This window comes from Electrona antarctica (assembly GCF_951216825.1).
Source record: "Electrona antarctica genome assembly, chromosome: 24".
In the NCBI taxonomy this organism is placed as follows: Eukaryota; Metazoa; Chordata; class Actinopteri; order Myctophiformes; family Myctophidae; genus Electrona; species Electrona antarctica.
Window position 1 is genome coordinate 15,475,483 of NC_136803.1, and position 21,841 is coordinate 15,497,323.

Consider the following 21,841-nt stretch of genomic DNA (forward strand, 5'->3'; position numbering starts at 1 on the left):
TCCTCAGGAAGACCAAAGCAGAGGTCCAGATCAACATTATTAGAACGGTCTCGGACGAGGAGCTTCGCAGGGGCGACCCGCTGGACACCATTAGATGGGCGACCAGCGCTGGCTGCCGCTGGCGTCATCTTCCAAGGAACACCACAGCTGCTTCATCACACAAGGAGAGCCACAGAGGCTCCAAGCGGTCTTCAGCCAACGTGTCCCAGCTGTCACTGCGCTTTCCCCTCATCTCTGAATACGCAAACTGACACAGCAGCAGCAGTCATGCCAACAACGAGGAAGAACGACCTGATTGTGTGGACGTATCCAAGTGCAATTCAGGAAGACATCGACCATCAGTTCCTGTCATTGGACCACGTCCAAGAGCTGCTCAACAGTGCCAGGTCACCTGAAGAAGCGGTGTACCGGGCAAGCAGGTTCAGTCCAGACAGAGAGGCTGGCGGACATTGAGCGCTTTAAGGAGAACACCCTCACCACACTGAGACAGGACAATGACGGGCAACAAGACAACCTGAGGAAGGAACGTGCAGACGTTGAGAGAGGCTGGCGGACATTGAGCGATTTAAGGAGACAAGGAACATGCAGACTTTGAACAGACGAAGGTGGAGCAGAGAGAGGAGATCCAGGCTTTAAAACGGCAGCTGAGCTCAACGCAGGAGAACATCATGGCCCTCCTAAAGAAGGTTGCTAAACTGGAGACACACCGCCTCAGTGCCTTGAAGAAGACCCAATCTGCTGCAACTAAAAGGGTTACATTTGCAAGCTTGAGTGTGCCCTTGCGTGAGGGACGTGAGGGACTCGAGGAGTGAAGCCAGAAGCGTGAGGGCGCCCTTCAGAAAAGAGGGGGTATTGTAACGACCATGCAAAAGACCCGGCCGTAACTTGCTCCCAGGGAGCTAGCTCTATTGGCGTGGCTTGTTGCCTGCCTGGTCCACAAATTTGGACCTCCTCTCTGTCCCCAAGGCAGTCAAGCCTCATCGTCATGAACCTTATAGTCAAACATAATATACTGTAGTAGTTAAAGACCACAAGAGAATGCATACTGGAGAGAAACCTTACTGCTGTGAATGTGATCAATGTGGGACACATGTCTAACCTGAAGAGACAAGAGAATTCACACTGGAGAAAAGCCTTATACTTAAGATAAAGGAGAGCACTGGTGAAGTTCTCCTGGTCAAACCTTACTGCTGTGAATGTGATCAATGTGGACAAAGTCCAGCAACATGTTGAACCTCGAGAGACACACGAGAAACCAAAGTCTTTGGGTTCCAGGTGGTTGCAAAGCTGAAACTTGAAGGAATTGCTGGAAGAACACCACCAACGACCACATCACCCCCATATTAGCTACTCTCCATTGGTTACCCGTTAGTTTCAGAATTTGGGAGAGAGAAGACCACCAAAAGGGGGCTTCAAAAACATCAACGGCAGTATTGTAAGGTGAGAGAGACCTGCATCAACACTTGCACTGCCTCAGATCAGACAATGCACAACATGTAGTTGTGTAAAGGGGGGGGGGGTCTTCTGATCCAGGAATCAGGAAGAAGTGGTACAAGGCAAAACAGTTTGAGAATCACTACCACACTAGCCTCAGAAACCCAGATGGCAACACGCTTGATGCAAATGACAGAGGAAATAACACAAGCTGTGGGAGCGGCACAACGTTTTGCCACTATTCGTGCTTCGGCAACAGCTCTGACGACCCTGATCCAGAATAATCTTGCCACTATTGGTGCAGCAGCTGCAGGTCCCATTCAAACCCTTTTGACGTACATCGACACGATGTGCCAAGCACACTAGAGGCACTGTCATGGGCTCTTGCCGGCGCTCCGGCAGTGTGGCAGAGAATGAAGATCTGCTAGCCCGGAAATGGACAGATGAGCGCTATAGAGAGGAACTACAATTCTAAATTGCTGCCAGTTGGCAACAATGGATCAGTTAGCTGTTGTCGGTTCTCTTTGGGAAAAAAAATGCAAATGTAAAAAATAAATAATAATATACTGTAGTAGTTAGACCACACAAGAGAATGCACACTGGAGAGAAACTTTACTGCTGTGAATGTGATCAATGTGGGACACATTCTAACCTGAAGAGACAAGAGAATTCACACTGGAGAAAAGCCTTATACTTAAGACAAAGGAGAGCACTGGTGAAGTTCTACTGGTCAAACCTTACTGCTGTTGAATGTGATCAATGTGGGACAAAGTTCAGCAACATGTGTAACCTGAAGAGACACAAGAGAATTCACACCGGGCAGTGCCTGGGAAACCAAAGTCTTTGGGTTCCAGGTGGTTGCAAAGCTGAAACTTGAAGGAATTGATGGAAGAACACCACCAACGACCACATTACTGCTGTGGATGTGATCAATGTGGGACAAAGTTCAGCAACATGTGTAACCTGAAGAGAATTCACACTGGGCAGTGCCTGGGAAACCAAAGTCTTTGGGTTCCAGGTGGTTGCAAAGCTGAAACTTGAAGGAATTGATGGAAGAACACCACCAACGACCACATTACTGCTGTGGATAGGGTTAGGGTTAGGGGTTGGGGGTTGGGGTTATGGGTTAGGGTTTGGGGGTTAGGGTTAGGGTTAGGGGGTTGGGCGTTAGGTGCCGGCATGTGCCGGCAGTTGCCGGCACATATGCCGGCACAGGAGCCGGCACATATGCCGGCACATATGCCGGCAGGTGCCGGCACATATGCCGGCAGGTGCCGGCAGGAGCCGGCACATATGCCGGCAGGTAGGCAGACTGCCGGCACATATGCCGGCAGGTGCCGGCACATATGCCGGCACGTGCCGGCACATATGCCGGCAGGTGCCGGCACATATGCCGGCACGTGCCGGAAGGCGCCGGCAAGTGCCAGCAGGTGCCGGAAGGCGTCGGCAGGTGCCGGAAGGCGCCAGCAGGTGCCGGCGGGTGCCGGCAAGGCGCCGGCGGGGCGCCGGCGGGTGGTGGCATATGTGCCGGCATGTGCCGGGGCAGGTGCCGGCATGTGCCGGTGCCGGCATCCGCCGGTCTGTGGTGGATTAGGAGGCTTTGCCGGTGGCAGAGGAAACACTGCCACGGCATAGGAAACACTGCCACGGCTGTTGTCGGCAATTGGCGGCGTCGCCGTGGCTGCTGCCGCTGCCGGAGAATGCACTCGCTGTCCCTCCAATGTGGGACAAAGTTCAGCAACATGTGTAACCTGAAGAGACACAAGGGTTCCAGGTGGTTGCAAAGCTGAAACTTGAAGGAATTGATGGAAGAACACCACCAACGACCACATTACTGCTGTGGATGTGATCAATGTGGGACAAAGTCTTTGGGTTCCAGGTGGTTGCAAAGCTGAAACTTGAAGGAATTGATGCACCAACGACCACATCACCCCCATATTAGCTACCCGTTAGTTTCAGAATTTGGGAGGGAGAAGACCACCAAAAGGGGGCTTCAAAAACATCAACGGCAGTATTGTAAGGTGAGAGAGACCTGCATCAACACTTGCACTGCCTCAGATCAGACAATGCACAACATGTAGTTGTGTAAAAGGGGGGGGGGGGGGGGTCTTCTGATCCAGGAATCAGGAAGAAGTGGTACAAGGCAAAACAGTTTGAGAATCACTACCACACTAGCCTCGGAAACCCAGACGTTTTTATTTCCAGGGAGAAACAAAAAAGTCTGGGTCCGAGTCCACTTCAATTCGGATCCTGCCGGGAGCTGCCTATGCCATAGAAAGCACCTGTGGAGCCCAGGCTACGACAACATTAACCATGCTCGCAAATGAAGTTGTAACAGGTGGGATTGCACTAGGCCCATCAATAAAGTATGCGCTGTTGGCAGCTAAAACGACACGTGTTGTGAGCTTGCAGATCGGCTATTTTCACATTGTTTAACTGTGACACCAAGTCAAACAAAACATAAGGCCTCAACTCCTACAATTCCAAGTGCTTGTCAAGTTGTCAGTGTGGGGAGGGGGGTCCCCAGTTCAAATAGGAATATTTTGGGGGGGGGGTCACGGCCTTAAAAGTTCAGGAACCCTTTGCCTAGGCACTATGGAAACGTTAAGGCAGCGATTTCAAGTATCCAAAGAGAGTGTGCACATAATGACTTTGCATGTGACCCAAAATGTCAGTGATAAACGTAATTATAAAAATATATATATATATAAATAAATGTTGCATATTAATTATTATGGTTACATCCTGAATGCATCCCACAAAGCAATCCCTTCTACAGTTCAGTGGTAATAGAACAGCAACGTAGATGCTTACGTTTACATCCTGAATGTGTCAAACAAACAGGTGTGTAACAGTAACCGTTACATATGTGACTAAATTTGACTGAGGGACTGCCATTGGATTTTTTTTAATTTTCGTTTTTTCATGTCAAGCAGGGAATCATAGCTTCAAATTTACATATTGGTTGTTCAGTTTGGCCCACCAGTTTTGAAGATATGGCTCATAGAGTTATGTCTTGCAGAAAACAGCGAGTTGAGAAAACAGGCTTGAAAGGTTCACTGTGGTCTCTAACATTACACCTAGCTACATGTTTAAGCATTTATTTCATATTTACATGTCGATTTCAGCTCTGACACTTATTTCAGACATGCTCTAGTATGTGAAGAGTCTGCCTGTGCTATAAACTCATTTTGGAAAAAAATTTAAAAAAAAAGTTTTTCTCCTCTGGTGAAAAGCTGTAATTTGCGCGATGGCAGTCTCTCAGTCAAATCTGGTCACATATGGTTAAATATCGGCTTTTTCGCCGATATCAGATTTTCCAAACACTTAATTTCCAATTCTGATATCTACCGATATCGTTATAGGTATCAACAGCACATATTATCTCCCGTCGTGGAATTAATAGTATGCCTAAATGTATTGTGATGCCTCACTGGATGCATTCATAAACCCATACAGCAGTTGACGTAATAAATAAAAAAACGATACTGTAAAAGTGTGATATCGGATAATATCTAATATCTGCTAATATTATCGGACACCTCTAGTTACATCCTTATGCAACAATTTCAATATGAATACCATCCTACCAACAGATCTCATCTTCAGTTCAGAATATCATTCTGAAAGAAAATGGAATAACAGCACAATTATCTAATCTATTTGCGTGACTTTTTATGCCAAGTAACACTTTGAGATTTGTGACTAACGTGCGTTACAATACAATGTGTAGCATTAGTGTTATTACTGTAACCTCTTTTTAATTATTGCTTTTCCAAAAGTAGCTGAGAACGAAAGTCTACTTCAGTGAAAGAACTGCTGATTTTAGAATATGTTCTTAAAATGTACTGATAGGTACAAATCCAGACTGTTAACCTAACTCTGAAAGTGTACAAATGAAAACCAAATTGAAGAGTTTGCATAAGATTGGCATGTACTATGTTTACACCCTTCTGACCTTCTGTATTTTACAGTGAGCATTGTAACCTTCTACAGATTGTCTGTTCGTCAATAAGTGTTCGCACTCTACCGTGTGAAACCACGCAGAAAACACAACCGCTCACTTTGAGTAACCGATTGCCACCTGCCCTAGTGCATGTGGGCTTTAAATGGTGCATTTATAAAGCGCTTTTATCCAAAGCGCTTTACATAGCATTGTGTATTGCATTCACCCAGTCACCCACACCCACACACACACACACGGCAGAGGAAACCATACAAGGCACCAACATGCACATCAGGAGCAATTAAGGGTTCAGAGTCTTGCTCAAGGACACTTCGACAACAACTCTGGAGGAGTATGGGATCAAACTGGGAACCTCACGTTTCACATCAGGAGCAATTGGGGGTTCAAAGTATTGCTCAAGGACACTTTGACACCAACTCTGGGGGAGCCCAGGATCAAACCGCTACCGGCCACAGACTCTACCCCACTCTACCCATAAGCCACTGGCGCCCCTTTAGTGCTACTGTCGATAAGGAACACAACGTCTTGGTGGCTGCCACTTATCATAGAGGTTGTGTTCGGTCAGAACTGAGTTCTTGGAGGGGATCGTCTGGGACGTCTGGCGTAGAGCGCCTCCTGGAGGCCAGCCTGTAGAGTCCCGCCAGGAGGAAGACGGAGGCGATCGCGGCAAAGTAGCAGCCGTAGATGAGAAACTGCAGGCAAAGACGAGAGGAGAGATTCTCTCTTGTAAAATAAATCAAAGAACCACATGACAACACCTTCCCCCCTGGTTCATTACAGCAGTGGTTCCCAAAGTGGGGTCCGGGGAACCCCAGGGGTCCTTGAGGGAGTTCTAGGGGGTCCCCAGCTAAATGATAGTTTGGAACCAAATGGACCCTTATGGGTCTGTAACTCAGAGTTTGGTTCCATTTGTACACTCTGAGTTAAATTAACTTTGATTTTACAATATAAATTGGGGTCCCAGAGATAGAAATGGAATTAAATGGGGGTCCCTGGCATATATTTTCAAATGGGGGTCTGAGGGCTAATGAGTGTCAATTTGGGGGTCCTTGACATGAAGCAGTTTGGTCAGGGTCAGACCGAGGCCAGCAGAGTTCCTCACCTGAGTGAAGACGTCCAGGCCGAGGCCTCTGCTGTCCACCACCACCACGGTGAGCAGAGACTGCAGCAGCAGAGCCACCAGGGTGTTCACTCCAAACACCAGCGCGTAGCGCTGCATGCTCAAGTTAGCCGCTATCTGGTACCTGCAGGTAAACACATTTCTTTTTATAAACTAGTGATCAACCTGTCTGGATGTATTCATTAACCAGTTAGACCTGAGGACAATTCTAAGAACTAGCTACATTTTCTGAAAACGTTATTGTCCCTTGTGGGACAATAACGTATATCTCATCATCTCAATATGTAGTCTGTCAGGTCCAAAAGAAATGTCCAAAAGTGTTACTTTTCAGGTTTCAAATAAAATAGCAAAAGTAGCAGATCTAAAAGTTCAAAACTTTCGAGCTTATGGATCTGCTACTTTTGAGGTGTGACGCTGTAAAAACATAACGTAAAAACGTTTGAAATCTAAAATATAGCTTTCCTCGTTGTATGGGTGGAGAGGTGGTGGTGTAACTCACGTGGCGATGGTGATGAGCAGCACGTACGTGGCCCTGAAGAGCACATAGGATGCGTAGCATACCCAGATGTTCCTGACCAGGTCCATGATGTAGACCGAGGCGGCCATGACCACGGAGAACACGCACAACGCCAGCTCTCCCCACACGGCCCAGGACACCTGCACGTAGCCCACCGCCAACGCTGCCAGCGCCCCTGTGGAGAGAGAGAGAGAGAGAGGTCAGAACCAGGGGTCATCAACATGTCCATATGTAACACCCGGGAATCCTATGTGGGAAGCAAACATCTTAACCACTAAGCCAAAGGCAATTGCCCATGTTTCGGGGGAGATATTAGACTTTTGAGGCCATCAGGTTGAGGCTGTGAGACTACAATAAAAATAATTCTAGGGTTCTTTTTAACACCATAGACAACCTACTTAACCCCCGCCCCACCTCAGAACCGTCATCCTCCCCACAGAAATGTGAGGATTTTGCACTTTTTTTTAGCAATAAAATAACATCCATCAGGAACAATATAGCTTCATCAGCCAGGGATCACTCCAGCACACAGACAGTTAGACATAACACCATGAACAATTTTAACAGCATCTCAATAGAGGAACTAAACAAGATCGTTAGCAAAATCAAACCATCATCATATATTTTTGACCCAATCCCTGCCACTCTTTTTAAGAATGTTTTTAACAGTATCTCATCCATAGTCCTGCAGATAATAAACACATCCCTAGAAACAGGAGTCTGTGCAGAGGTACTCAAAACAGCCATCATAAAACCACTACTGAAAAAGCCCAACTTGGATAGCAACAACTTGGAGAACTACAGACCCATATCAAACCTCCCATTTCTGAGCAAAATCCTTGAAAAAGCAGTATTTCTACAATTAAACCAATTTATCACAGATAACAATATCCTAGACCCTCTTCAATCCGGATTCAGGGCAAATCACAGTACAGAAACAGCATTGACAAAAATAGTCAGTGACCTCAGAGTCAACATGGATGCTGGGAAGGTGTCGGTGCTAGTCCTCCTGGATTTAAGCGCGGCATTTGACCTGGTAGACCACAACATACTACTCCATCGTCTTAAAAATATTGTTGGGCTAAATGGTAAAGTCCTAAACTGGCTACGAACCTACATCACAGGGAGACAATTCTGTGTTCGCCTGGGAGACAGTGTATCTGGCAAACATGCTGTCCCCTTTGGTGTCGCTCAAGGGAGTAACCTTGCGCCCCTATTGTTCTCTCTCTATATGCTCCCTCTAGGAGACATCATTAGAAAGCACAACGTTAATTATCACTCATACGCAGATGACACACAATTATACATTTCTATAGAACCTCACAACACAGATGCAGTAAACCACCTCACCGCCTGCATCAGGGATATAACCGACTGGATGAGCGCAAACCTATTAAAACTAAACGAAAATAAAACAGAGGTGCTACTGGTAGGCCCTAAGATAAAAAGAGATCAGGTGATGAACTCTCTAGGACATCTAGCCGCGTGGGTCAAACCACAAGTAACCAGCCTTGGAGTGATAATAGATTCAGACCTCAATTTCACATCCCACATCAACAAAATAACCAAAATTGCATTTTTTCATCTCAGAAATATAGCCAAGATACGACCCTTCCTATCACAACCAGATGCTGAAAAAATCATCCATGCTTTTGTCACTAGCCGCCTAGATTACTGCAACGCTCTATTCACAGGATTACCAAAAATGGCCATAGACAGACTACAACTCATACAAAACTCTGCTGCTAGATTATTAACGAAAACAAAGAAAAGAGAACACATCACACCAGTCTTGCACACCCTCCACTGGCTTCCGGTCTCCCATAGAATAGATTTTAAGGTACTACTCATAGTTTACAAAGCACTCAACAGCCAAGGCCCTGCATACATAACAGATTTCTTACCATCATACACTCCATCCAGAACATTAAGATCCTCAACAGCAGGTTTACTAACCACAAAAGGAAAAAATAAACTACGAAAGAAAATAGGAGAGGCCGCATTCTCTTCCTATGCACCAAAATTATGGAACACAATTCCGCAGGAAATCAGAGGCCAACTCCACCAACATTTTCAAACAAAAACTAAAAACACACCTCTTCAGATTAGCCTTCTCCACCCTACTGTAGCACTTTGAGGCTTCCCATCATGTATTTTATTTTTTATTAATTATTATGATTTTTTTCTCTAACAAATACCTTATGCCTATTTTTATCTCGATGTCTGACTTTATGCACATTCACTGTCTTGTCTTGTCTTGCATTGTGTTTGATATAACATATGACCTAACTGTAAAGCACTTGATGTATGTCCTGCCTGTGAAGCACTTTGAACTGCAACCCTGTATGAAAGGTGCTATATAAATAAAGCTTATTATTATTATTATTACACGTACAACAAATGTGTCAGTGGCAAAATATTTATATTTTCTATTTTACACACCATTGTGATGCTCTTATTTTGATCATAATTACTGAATTACATAATAATCAATTACTGAATGCTGAAAGTGTTTTCTTCTGAATATCTATGAAACTCATTTACTACGACACTGTAGTGTGGCACATTAGCAGTCCACTAGTCATAGTGGATCTCAAATGTTTTATTTGTGTACAAATGGAACCAACTGGACCCTTAAGCCAACTTTCGAAGCGAGGATAGAGTAGTGGAGACTTGGATTTGCCTCGTGAAGTGAATAAGCACCAGGATGCGCAAACTTATATTATGATTGTGAAGTTAATTCCTGACCTGCCCGCAGCCCTTTTTGATCGTATAAATCACCACATTTGTCACCGTCATTCATAGCAGCTAGCTTTTGAGGCAGATGAAGTGCGCACAATATAGCCTATATTTATATAGCCTATACTTTTATTATGCTTATATCACACAACGCAATAAAGCCAGTGGCTTGTTGTGGTCCTTTCATTTCACATATGTAGGCTACTAGAATTTCGCGGGCCTTCGGCCCGCTCATCCCAGAGTTGCGTTGCCCCGCGTTGCGATACAGAAGTCCACAGATACAGAAGTCCACAGTGACACGCGTTTTATGCAGCTGTTTTGTGTTGCAGCGCGTGCGCGCGCGCGCGCGTGTAGTGTTGTTGTTATCCATATATGCGCCTCGGTTCGTCCCGTTTGTTCCACGCCAGGTGTCGACGCAGTCGTTTGTGCGATTTGCGTGTTTGCATTATTGTAACTGTGTAGGCATACCATATTCTGAATTACCAAAAAGGACACATGCGCGCGTGCATGTGGATGTGGATGTGCACATGCGCGTGCACGTCGTGCACGTCGTGCATGTGCCGTGCGTGGGCGGTTCTGTTAAATTGAGATGTCAAAAGAATCTATAGCCTAACAATAAATGGGTCAAATATGCTGTATATTAGTTATGTATTTATTTAAAGCAGTGGCTGTGAAAGGTGTGATCCAGGGACCCTCATGGTTCCTTGAGGGGGTTCCAAATGGACCCATTATAGGTCTGTAACTGTGAGAGTGTAACACATGGACCCAAATGGACCCTTACAGGTCTGTAACTCTGAGAGTGTACAAATGTAACCAAATGGAGTGTTGTATAACTTTTAACTCTGATACTGTAGAAATGGAATGAAATGGGACTCTTATGGGTCCATTTGGTTTGACTCTCAGAGTTATGGGGGTCCTTGAATTTAAAAAGTTTGAGAACCTGTATGCAATGGCTTATCTGTTGTAAAAAGAGAGACCAGCCTATTATCCAAACCATCATATGTTATGCTTTGCTAGGTTGTACAAAATAATATTGGGTCATTATAATTTGCAGGACTCACCGCGCGCACAGCTGCCTTGTCTGTGTTGACATGACATGGGCTTGCAGGACAGAACTTGTATTTGTGACAGACACATAGTTCCTTTGCAGACAATACAATGTGCTTCTCATTGGTCAGTCACAAAGCTAAGAAAACAGCAGCCTACTTTTTCTGCATGTCAATGATGAGATAGTTCTCCGCTGTCTGTCTATCTGCAGACAGCGGAGCAGCCAGCGAGCCTTTCTCTGATCTGCGGTCGGGACCAGTGGTAGTGGTGTCAGCGTGCAGCGCATGCAGAGTTATGAAGAATACACATTCCGGGGTTCGGGCTGAAAGTCCACCTCTCACAGTGTTTTTCCACTACGAACCATTGAACGTGCATTGTAATACACATTGGTGTGAATGGTCTGTGAGCGTAGCGATACACTACAGGCGATACGTGTAAAACCCCGGACATTTGAAGGAATGTATAAAACCACCCGGACTGGCCGGACAGGCCCCCAGAAGAGGACGTATGGTAAACTGTATGTAATCGCGGCGCTGTCCATCCAAGTTAGAATGAGTGTGTGTGTGTGTGTGTGTGTGTGTGTGTGTGTGTGTCTGGCTGCCCTGTGTTTTGCAGCGTGGGGATCGCCATGTGAGGGGGCTAGCCAATAAGGGCCCTGTGTTGCATGTGGAGAATTGTGTAGGTTAGTGTGTGTGGTGTAGCCGAACGGGGTGGTGAGAACATGAGGGGGATGTAGCACAGCAATCGGTGACCCCTACATTAAGCTGTGTTGCTCCCAAGATGCAGTGCAAATGCGTGTTGTAGCAAGCGTAGCCAATGGGAAAACAGGATGCAGTGTTGCCAGGTCCGCGAATTGTAAGCGAGTTGTAAGTAGCGTGTTGAATGGCATTTTTTCTGGGCTTGTTTTCATAGACCTGGCAACAAATTAGGCGGGGGTGTCGGTGCTTGTGGCGTGTTTGTGTTTATTATTGATATTGATATTGTTTGTGAGTCTGGACGGGAGGCGGCTGTAGTGTCAGTGCAATGACAGTTTTTACGCGGGTGTTGTTGAGTGTGGGCGTGTGGCGCGACATGAGGAGATAGCCGTGGATCGACGCGGAGGGTAAGGCTGTGTCGTGTTAGTGTGTTGTTGCAGTGTGTGTTGCAGCGTGTTGCAGCGTGTCAGTGACGTAGTAGCTGGTGACTTTATGTTCCTTTCCTGGGCTTGGGCACACGTTTTCAAATGTATAATAGATAGATGGGCTACTTTATCATTCTGAAGCTCTATTAATTCAGCAAAAATGTGTCTCTTCAACAAACAGCAATGCTTTTTAGTTGAATGTGTGCGCATGCATGCATGTGTTGGGTCAGCCGCATAGTGTTGGGTCAGCCGCATAGTATCGGGTTTCAAGCAGTGTTTTCTGTGCCACATGTGGAGAAGGAGGACTTATGTCACTGGAGAAGGAAAGAAAACATGCACACGTGATGCAGAAATCCGCCGCGAGGAGACAAAAAAAACCCCACCGGGCCTGCATCTGGTACACTCGCTCTATGCGCTCTCGGAGAGCCAACTCTGCTCCTCCACTCGATGGAGCACATTAACAATTGGAACGTTAACCATTTCCGGTTAAAGCTGGAATGACCCGAGTGGGAGTGAGCTAGTGGCCGAGATTTTGGGTATTGGAATTTGGCTTTAGGGATCGATTTGGTTCCAGTTGTACACTCTCAAGTGTTACAGACCTGTTATGGTCATTCAGGGCCATCTCTTTTATGCATTTATTATTGTCCGCACAATTTGTTTGTCTGTGGCAAAAAAAAAGACAAAAAAGTCCACCGCAACAACATGTTTGGTTAGCCATGATTTAAATAAAGCGATACTCATAGTCTGATTTATCGGTGGTGAGGTGACCACCGCAACTACAACATGAAGAAGAGCAAACATGGTGAAGAGCAAACCACCGCTCTCCCCAGCCCTTCGCTCTGTTTTTATTCACCACCGCTCCACGTTATTACAGGTGGTTACCACATCACCGAAAATCCAGACTATGAATAGGCCTTAACAGCGACCACGTGTAGCCTCACCTATCAGTGTGGACAGAGTCTCCACGTAGCCGTTGTAGATGTCAGAGTGCTGCGAGGGCAGGACCTCTTCCCACAGCGCCTGGGCGTAGTTGAGCACCTGGAAATAGGCGTGGCAAAATTAGTACATACAGTATAATCGTCCAATTGCAAATTTGCTAATTATTTGGTCGCAAGACATAATCGTCTGCATGTACATACATGTGGATGCCATTTTTATAAAAATGTCAGTAATTTCTTGGTATATTTAAGTTATTTTTCATATCTGCCCTGTGCACTTTTATTACGAAGCCTAAAAGGCAAACATTGAATTAATTTTCATATTAAATGTTCCAATTTCCAATCAAATCCTCACTCTGTGGTACACACAAACACACAAAGCTGGGCATAGGAGGGGCTAGCGCCCCTCAAAACAAATGTGTTAAGATTGGCGACAGGCCTACCTGGAAGTAGCCGCAGGTGGACAGGGCCCACCACGCCGACCACGCCAGAAGGGGGCGACACGAGTAGGACTGGAGGAAGTCCTCCCACAGGAGGCGCAACACACTGCTGTGGCTCCCGCCGGTGGCCTGGCTGTCCCTGGGGACCTGGAGAGGAGACCACAGTGACTAAAGTCAAAATGAGCCAGATGCGTCATGATGATACAGAGTGACCCCATTAAGATCAGACTCTACAAATGTCTTCTAAATCATGACCGTTTTCTGAAAAACGTACGTTTTTATAGCAGTGGTTTTTAAAGTTTAAAAGGTCCTTGACATTTCATAAATGTCAAGGACATGTCATGGACCCCAGAAAATGTATGTAATTGGCCACCGACCCCATCTGAAAATATGTGGTTCCAGGGATCCTCCAGAAGCAAGATTTGAGTTAAAAAAGTTTGCTCTGAAAGAATCTAAATTCAAAGATTTGTGCCACATTCACGATTTTTCAAGAATAGCAGATGAGCTTGTAGATCTGCTATTTTTCAGTAGCCATTAAGAAAAACATACTGCTTAACATCAAAAGGGGTTCCCGTCCTGAATGGTTAACTTAAGACTTTGTCGGTACACTCGGTTCACCGTGTTATCCAACCCGTCAGTAACAGTGTTGTCATCCGTTAGCCCAAACTGTGCTGTTCAACCCTTCAGTTCTGCTACTTTTTAATCCTGAAAAACAGTTTTAGACATATGAGGTGTCCAACCACGAGAGACGATATTCAACGATGTATTCACATGAATATTTATTATTTTCTTATGCCACATTGATTGAAATGTGACTAGGTTAAAAAAAAAATATATATATATATATATATATATATATATATATATATATATATATATCTCATACTATACTTTTACAAATGTTTCGAAGTATATGAACATTGACAATTAGGCAAAGAATAATTAGGATTATCTCAAATATAGCTTTTTGGTGATTGTGTAATAATTGTGACAGACCTAGTTGTGCGTCCTTCAGTCTAAAGCTACATTCTCACCTTGGGCAACTAACTGTCTGTAACATGAAACGCACTGAAGCAACTGGTTTTGGCCTCGCAGAGATTGGGCAACAGCCTCCAGTGTGTTGAAAATAGTATGAAGAGAACTGTTCTACATAGAGCTTTTTCAGCTTGGAATATGCTCCCTTTAAATCTGAGACAAACCAGAAGCAGATTTTCGATAAAACAATTACTTAAACATAAATTGAGGAGTCCTTTATAGATGAAGTTTAGTTTTTTTCTATTTTTTGTACCTTATTGTATTTTTTTTTGTGTAAACACTGTATTTGTTACCATTGGTCGTTGTTGAGCGACTTCACCGTTTTAGCTGATAACTAGATCTTGTCCGTTTTAAATTTCAATTATCCGTTTTTATTGTATACATTTTTGTGTGGACCCCAGGAAGACTAGCGACCACTTTGTGGAAGCTAATGGGGATAAAATTTGATTTTGTCAATATCACGTTTAACCACTATAGACCCTCTCTATACTTAGTAAGACTGAGCACCAAACCTCCTTGCCAAGTCAATCTACAAGCTCACGTCAAGTTGTGACGTGTTGTGAGCGGGTGCAGTACGTAGTTCAGACTAGTCATTGGTCCGACAAACGACAACCCACCTCAAACCCTAACCTAACCATAACCGCAAGCACGGGAGCAGCGCATGTCCAACATGCGGACTAATGCTCCGTCGGAATTACATGCGGTCCCCGTTGTGAGCTTGTATATCTGCCATTCCTCGTGACAGAGGTTTGAGAACCTCTGCTGTAGTGCACGAGCAGGGTACAAGTGAGAAGAAATCAGTAGAGTTGTTCTGATACCAGTATCGGAAAAGCTGCCGATACTGCTTAAAATGCTGGTATGGGCGAGTGTGCCCGGAATTCATTTCATTTAGTCATATTTTGAATGAGTCGCTGTCCGGCAGAAACTTCTGATGTCCATATTCAAACATCTGTAGAATTAACATTCTCCTTTAGAAAAAAACGAGCGACTCACCGCCGTCGTCAGGTCGCAGTCATCTACACTCAGAGGAACTTTGCTCTCCGAGTCCTCCGTGTGGTCCCCGAGGAGGCCCGGAGGCTCCACCCTGTCCCCCGCGCCCTTGTTGTGGAAGAACAAGCTCTTGCTGGCCACAGGCAGGAACCAGGGCGCCAGGAAGGCAGAGACGGCCGACGCCAGGGTGAGGCCCACCAGGTAGCACAGAGGGACGTGGAGCACGGACACCAGCAGCTGTCCAGTGGGGGAGAGGGGGCAGTGAGTCCCAGTGAGACCTGATGACCAGTCTAAACTAATGTCTTTGTACAGAGGCAGGTGCTTGTACAGTGCAACGACTCAAAAATACAAAATACATTTAAACAGGAGGTCCAAAACAGGTGACATGGTGGAGCTCTATAGCTCTCATCCATCCTACCACAAACTGAATCCGTTTGTCGCCAGCAGCCTTTTATACTGAGCTTTACTCTACCATGTCAAGTGGTAGATTAAGAAATACAATTTTACAAACGCATCACAACATCCCATCCTATAGTGTTTATAGCTTCAATGTACTATGTTAGTTTATAGTTTCAATATTCTACTGTTAAGACGATATAGGTTCTTAGATTACCATTTCTATGAATTTAAATGTGATGCATTCACTTGCGTTGTTCTTGCTTACTGAAAATCGCTCTGGATTAAGAGTGTCTGCTAAATGCCCAATTGTACCGTACCTGTCCCAGCAGGGAGCCTGCGGCCGAGCCCAGCAGCGAGACGCCGCGGCAGTAGCCCGTCACCCTCTGGTAGCGCGCCGGCTCCACCACGCTGTAGATGTAGGAGTAGTAGGCCACGTCGGCCGCCGTAGCCAGGCCGAAGAACAGCTCCACCAGCTGCATGGACATGACGCCCCGCGCCGACAGCAGCACAGAGTAGGTGACGACCAGGCTGGCTGCCTGCAGCAGCAGAACGGGCCTGATAATAATACACACATAGATGGATTATAGCTTTATTATGCCGCCGCCACGGGGGAAAAGCAGTCGCCCAGAGGGCAGAGCAGTTAAACGAGATTAACCACTTTCTTACCTTAAAAGGGATATTTCACGAGTTATGATTTCATTGTTTAATTTGCATTTTTAATACGTTTTAAGACTTGCAGGGTTTTCATCAGACAGAGTGGGATAGGTGATGCATTTTGATTACGTCATCGGAAAAACATCCGCCGCACTGGCATGCAAAGGGTTCTGGGAAATTGAGGCCCAATGCATTCCAATGGCGGCGGTGGTGGCGTGCAGTGGGGGTGTTTCTCCTCCGGCGCTCTGTTGCTGTGATCGCCACTTTGGATTATTTTTCAACACTACGACAAAAGATCACACCATTGTAAAGCGGATTTTCATGAAAAGGAACGATGATGTCGGCGCGGTCGTTCTTCAAAGGTTAGTGAGATCCAGGCAATGAACGTATGCATTGCGATTTAATTAATTCCGCAGTCAAACTGTTAACAGTACCTGTAGCACAGGTAGTCTGTGGCCAGGAACACGGGGAACAGCAGCACCAGGTAGGAGTACGTCCATATTGGGTAGATCTCATTCACTACCTGAAAAGGTGAAAGAACAAGAGAACTGAATTAATTTTCATTTTAGGTGGTTAATATGAGCTTGAATGAGTTTATTTAGCACTGGCTCCCAAACTGGGGTACCCAAGATTTCTTGATTAACTTATGATGTCCAACATTGTTTTCTCACTCAGCAGTAATCAAACCAACATACAGTATAAATACTACAATTAACATCTTTAGGACATGCAGGCAGATTATTTTTTAAAGCGCCTTCCAAATCCTGACCAAAGTTCTGAAAAACCTTAAATTATGTTGCTATATACACTGTACAGCAACAACCTTCCCGTCTTGAAAGGTGTAGTTACAAAGAGGGGTTCCCGTCCTTAATGGGTTAATGCAGTGGTTTTCAACTGATTGTGAATGAGGGACCACCACCCTGACTAAGAATCAACCTGGGGACCACTGTTGTGTTTGGTGGGGATATAGGCTAAGATTAGAGCTTTTGTAACATGCATCCCATGTGTATACACATCCCACTGTTTCTCAACCAATGGTCCACTGACTACTAATAGTTTCCTAATAATGACTCAACCAGACAATCCGGTGCACTTCCCCCTCTTGAGATTCTAACTCTCCTTTTCTGTTAAATTTCTTGACCGCCAACTTGTCAGTAAAATGACTACATGGACGATTGGACAGAGGTCACCAGGTCATTCACTTCACGGTTTCTCAACTAGTGGAAAGACATAAAAAAAAAGAATCTACATTACTAAATGCAGGTTAGGGTCCTTGGACCACCAGTGGTCCACAGACCACCTGTTGAAAACCCCTGGGTTAATGTATAATGCACTTTACATTTTTGCAAACCTCAAACAGTTTACACAGGGTATCTGAACATTTAAGTTACAGTTCAATGACTTAAGACCTTTTTAATACAAAATGCACTGATTACATAATAGGCAAACATTGTAAAAATAGCCGATCTACAAGCTCACAACAACGCCTCGAGAGCTTGCGGTTCAGCCATTTGCACAATATTTATCTGTGGAGTCAAACTTAAAATGTAATGCTAGTTACAATCCAAGTGCTTGCCAGGGTGGCACCGTTCCCAGTTCAAATATGGTTCTTTTGGGGGGGGGGTCACGGCCTGAAAAGTTTGGGAACCCTTGGTTTAGTAGTGGGGAGAGAGAGGTGGTCTCGTAATCAGGTCACCGGTTCACCTCCCCTCCAGGCACCAATTTACATGTCAGGCACCAAGTGTCAGTGTATGTAGTTAGTGTGTGGGGGTGTGTGTGGTCCCCGTTAGTCTATACCAGGGGTTTTCAAAAGGTGGTCCGTGTAGGTATTGCATGTGGTCCCTGACCATGCATTTAGTAATGTAGGATTTGTTGATTAATAAAAAAGAAATAATATTTCCACTAGTTGAGAAACCGTGAACTGAATGATCTGGTGACCCATGATGACCATCCATGTAGTAATTTACTGACAAGTTGGAGGTCAAGACATACAAACAGAAAAAGGGAGTTAGAATCTCAAGAGGGGGAAGTACACCGGATTGTCTGATAGTCATTAGGAAATTATTAGTAGTCAATGGTTGAGTGTGCTCCCCACCCAACACAACAGTGGTCCCCAGGCTGATTCCAAGTCAGGGTGGTAGTCTATAGCACTGGTTCCCAACAGTGGGTCGGATCCCATTTGTGGATCGCGGAAACATTTTTATGGGTCCCTTTATTTTTGTTTCAATTTCATCCATCTTCAACCACTTATCCGTAGTCGGTCACATAGGGGCAACAGCAGCTCCACCAGAGAGCTCCAGACTTTCCTCTCCATAGCAACATTAGTAACTTCCTCCAATTGTTATTTCAAAAAACATCCCCCCTCCAAAAAAAAAGCAAAACCTTTCATAAATTAAAAAAAAACAAATTCAATGATTTGTTTCAGTAATTTCATGAAGTAGAAAAATCTAAGAAAATCCATAAATAAGACGTGCAAGTAGTAGTGAAAATAGCCGACTACTCGCAAAGCGCCACGTTGTGAGCTTGTAAAAGAGCCATTTTCACTATTTTGTTTGAGTCATGGGCTAAAAGTTTGGGAAGCACTGGGCTGGGCTGCCCCGTGACAATAGTTGCTGGTAAAATCATTACCAGGTTTGACTTGACGGAACACTTCACGATTTTGGGATTAACAATTTCTAGGACTCAAACAACATTCCTTGAAGGATTACCCTGGGTAGGTAGAGCCTTTGTGTAAGAACTGCACACAGAAATGGGGGTCGACCGATTATCGGCACTGATATTCATAATTTTTGAGGGGTGCTATCCCCTCCTATGACCTATGTCCAGCTTTGGGGGTTTGTGCACACAAACATTGTGTTTACACAAACATTGAATGGCATTGACAATTAATATGGAGTGTGTTGTTTAACAAACATTGAAGATGAAGGTGAGGACGCAAATTGTGATTGGCCGGAATGAGATGATTTGTGATAAGAGCGCCCCTCACTTCACGGGTGTGATTTTTAATATTGCTAAAAAATTAAAAAAAGGATAAAGAAACAAATGTGCTCACTGAGCACATAGATGTACCACTGGAGATCAAGTTAGCAGCAAATTTGTGCAAAGCAAACAGTCAGTCAGAATCCCCTCAGTGCAGCTGCAGAGCTTAAAGGTGGCCTTACACTAGCCGATTGTTTTCAATCTGAAATCTGATAGCACCACACACTACAGGATAAACGGAGCGGGGCAGAGCAAATATCAAACATTCTTGATGTTGATCGGGCCGATCCCGATCGCACTTTGAGCGGTCGGGCATGACAGAAAACAACAAATCCTACATTACTAAATGCATGGTCAGCTCAGGGACCACATGGAATACCTTCACGGACCATCAGTGGTCCATGGACCACCTGTTGAAAACCCCTGAGCTAGATGGATGTTGTTTGAGCAACAGTCACACATGCCCTTGAACTTAATTGCATTCACCTCACCTGCTGTGCAGCAGGCCAGGTTAATATCTACCCAAGCCCATACATTGACATTTGCTTCCTTGGTTTATTTGATTAGTTTATTCATTTTTTTATTTGTAGGCCTACAGGAATAAACAGTTTACATTGGGAAACAGTTTTGTAATGTTTTATTTATAATTAAGAAAGGACTGGAGGATGGACAGAGAGAGAGGGAGAGATGGAGAGGGGGAGAGGCTGGAACACAAGTTGCTTGATCATTGAGGGGGTTTCTCTTTCCTGACTGGATGACATTAGTAATTGTTTGCCACCTGAAAGTGTATACAAGGGGCCCGGGGTCTCTCAGGTCCCTTGAACTTGAAGCCTAGCATTTCCATTCTGAGGAGAACACACACTTCTGGGGGGTCCCTGCCCCTGGTGCGGCAAAACAGACATCAATTTGACAAGAAAGTTTGAGAATCATTGTTTTAGACACGAGTGTGATCGACCGTGACGACTAGAGTGGAGCTAAAGGCACCTGTGTCAGCGAGCGTGAGGTTATATTATTTATTAATAATAATTATTAAAGTATACCTGTGTCAGCGAGCGTGAGATTATTGTATTATTATTTATTCATAATTATTATTATTATCACTATTATTATTAAAGTATACCTGTGTCAGAGTGAGGTTCTTGTCCTGCAGCAGGAAGGCGGTGAGGAAAGGCTCGTATGGTCTGAAGCTGGAGAAGAAGCCGTAGACACACAGCAGCACGGTGGGGCACAGCCACGAGGACATGTCGGTCTGGTATCTGGAAGTACCGGAGGAACTGTTCACTGCCCCTTCTTCATATTCATCCTTCTGTTCAGTGACACTGGCTCTTCTCTTCCATTCATCTCGCACGACCTCCTCCACCTTGCTTGCTTCCTCCTTGTGTCATTTATTTGTAGTCCGTCGCGTGGAAATGACGACACCGCCCCCCACTGTGTTGCCAGATTTCGCGAGAGAAACAAGCAACTCGCGAAACAAGCAAACAAAGCACTGAAAGCAGTGGTGGAAAAGGTACTCAAATGATTTACTTAGGTAAAAGTAGCAATACTGCAAAGTAGTACTAGAAATACTATGTTACAAGTAAAAGTCCGGAATTCAAAATGTACTTGGGTAAAAGTGCAAAAGTATTGGCATCCAAATGCATTTAGCAGAAAGTACTAATTATGCCAAATGCCCCATTACATGTTTTCAAATGTATAGCAGATCTACAAGCTCACAATGCCTCGCGACACATTTATCGGATATTTTCAAATGCCGAAATGTGGCTTAGGTGGTTAATGTATGTTTTGCAATGATAATCATAATCTGGATTAATCATAATCAGAAAAGTAACTAGTAACTGTACAAATAAATGTAGCATGAGTAAAAGTACAATATTTTCCTCCGAGATGTAGTGGAGTGAGTATAAGTAAAGTACTGAAAATTTGACATACTCAACAAATACCTCAACATTGTACCAAAGTACAGTACTTAAGTAATGTACCGGTAGTTACTTTCCACCACTGCAAACAAGTATAAAAAAGATAATCCCTCAAGACCAGCTGGCGATGAGTGATGACCCATCATAAAATTATTTGACCCCTCTATCACATGGAAATATTGTTTTGTGTCCAGTACACTAAGCCAGCAGCAGAAGCAGCACAAAAACATATAGTTCAATGTGACAAAGGGGCCAAAGTTGAGATATATGGTAGAAATAGGTCAACACAATACAAACAACGGTAGTTTTGTGGATTAATTTTTCAAGAGTGGCCCCCAGACCCCCACCAAATGACCAGAACTAACTAATATTCACCAAAACCAGACCAAAACTCCCACCACAGGACTCAGACAATCAATTAAAGGCCTATTCATACAGTTTTAGGTGATAAGGTGGTTATTGAAAACAGAGATGTGTTGGGGTGGGCGGTGAGTCGCTTATCACCGGTGTGACGTCATGTAGTTTTCAGTGGTCACCTTATCACCT

General features: G+C 44.7%; 1 protein-coding gene across 1 annotated transcript; it reads right to left on the reverse strand.

Annotated features, from left to right (window-relative positions):
- Positions 1 to 5,173: 5,173 nt before the first annotated feature.
- On the reverse strand, positions 5,174 to 20,744 carry slc19a2 (solute carrier family 19 member 2). The gene is made up of 9 exons (XM_079494991.1): positions 20,500 to 20,744; positions 16,835 to 16,923; positions 16,064 to 16,301; positions 15,351 to 15,584; positions 13,326 to 13,469; positions 12,886 to 12,982; positions 7,021 to 7,213; positions 6,504 to 6,645; positions 5,174 to 6,093 (listed from the first exon to the last, which is right to left on the reverse strand). The coding sequence occupies exons 1-9, from the start codon at positions 20,620 to 20,622 to the stop codon at positions 5,944 to 5,946; spliced, it is 1,410 nt and encodes a 469-aa protein (XP_079351117.1). The 5' UTR covers positions 20,623 to 20,744; the 3' UTR covers positions 5,174 to 5,943.
- Between the last annotated feature and the right edge of the window lie 1,097 nt (positions 20,745 to 21,841).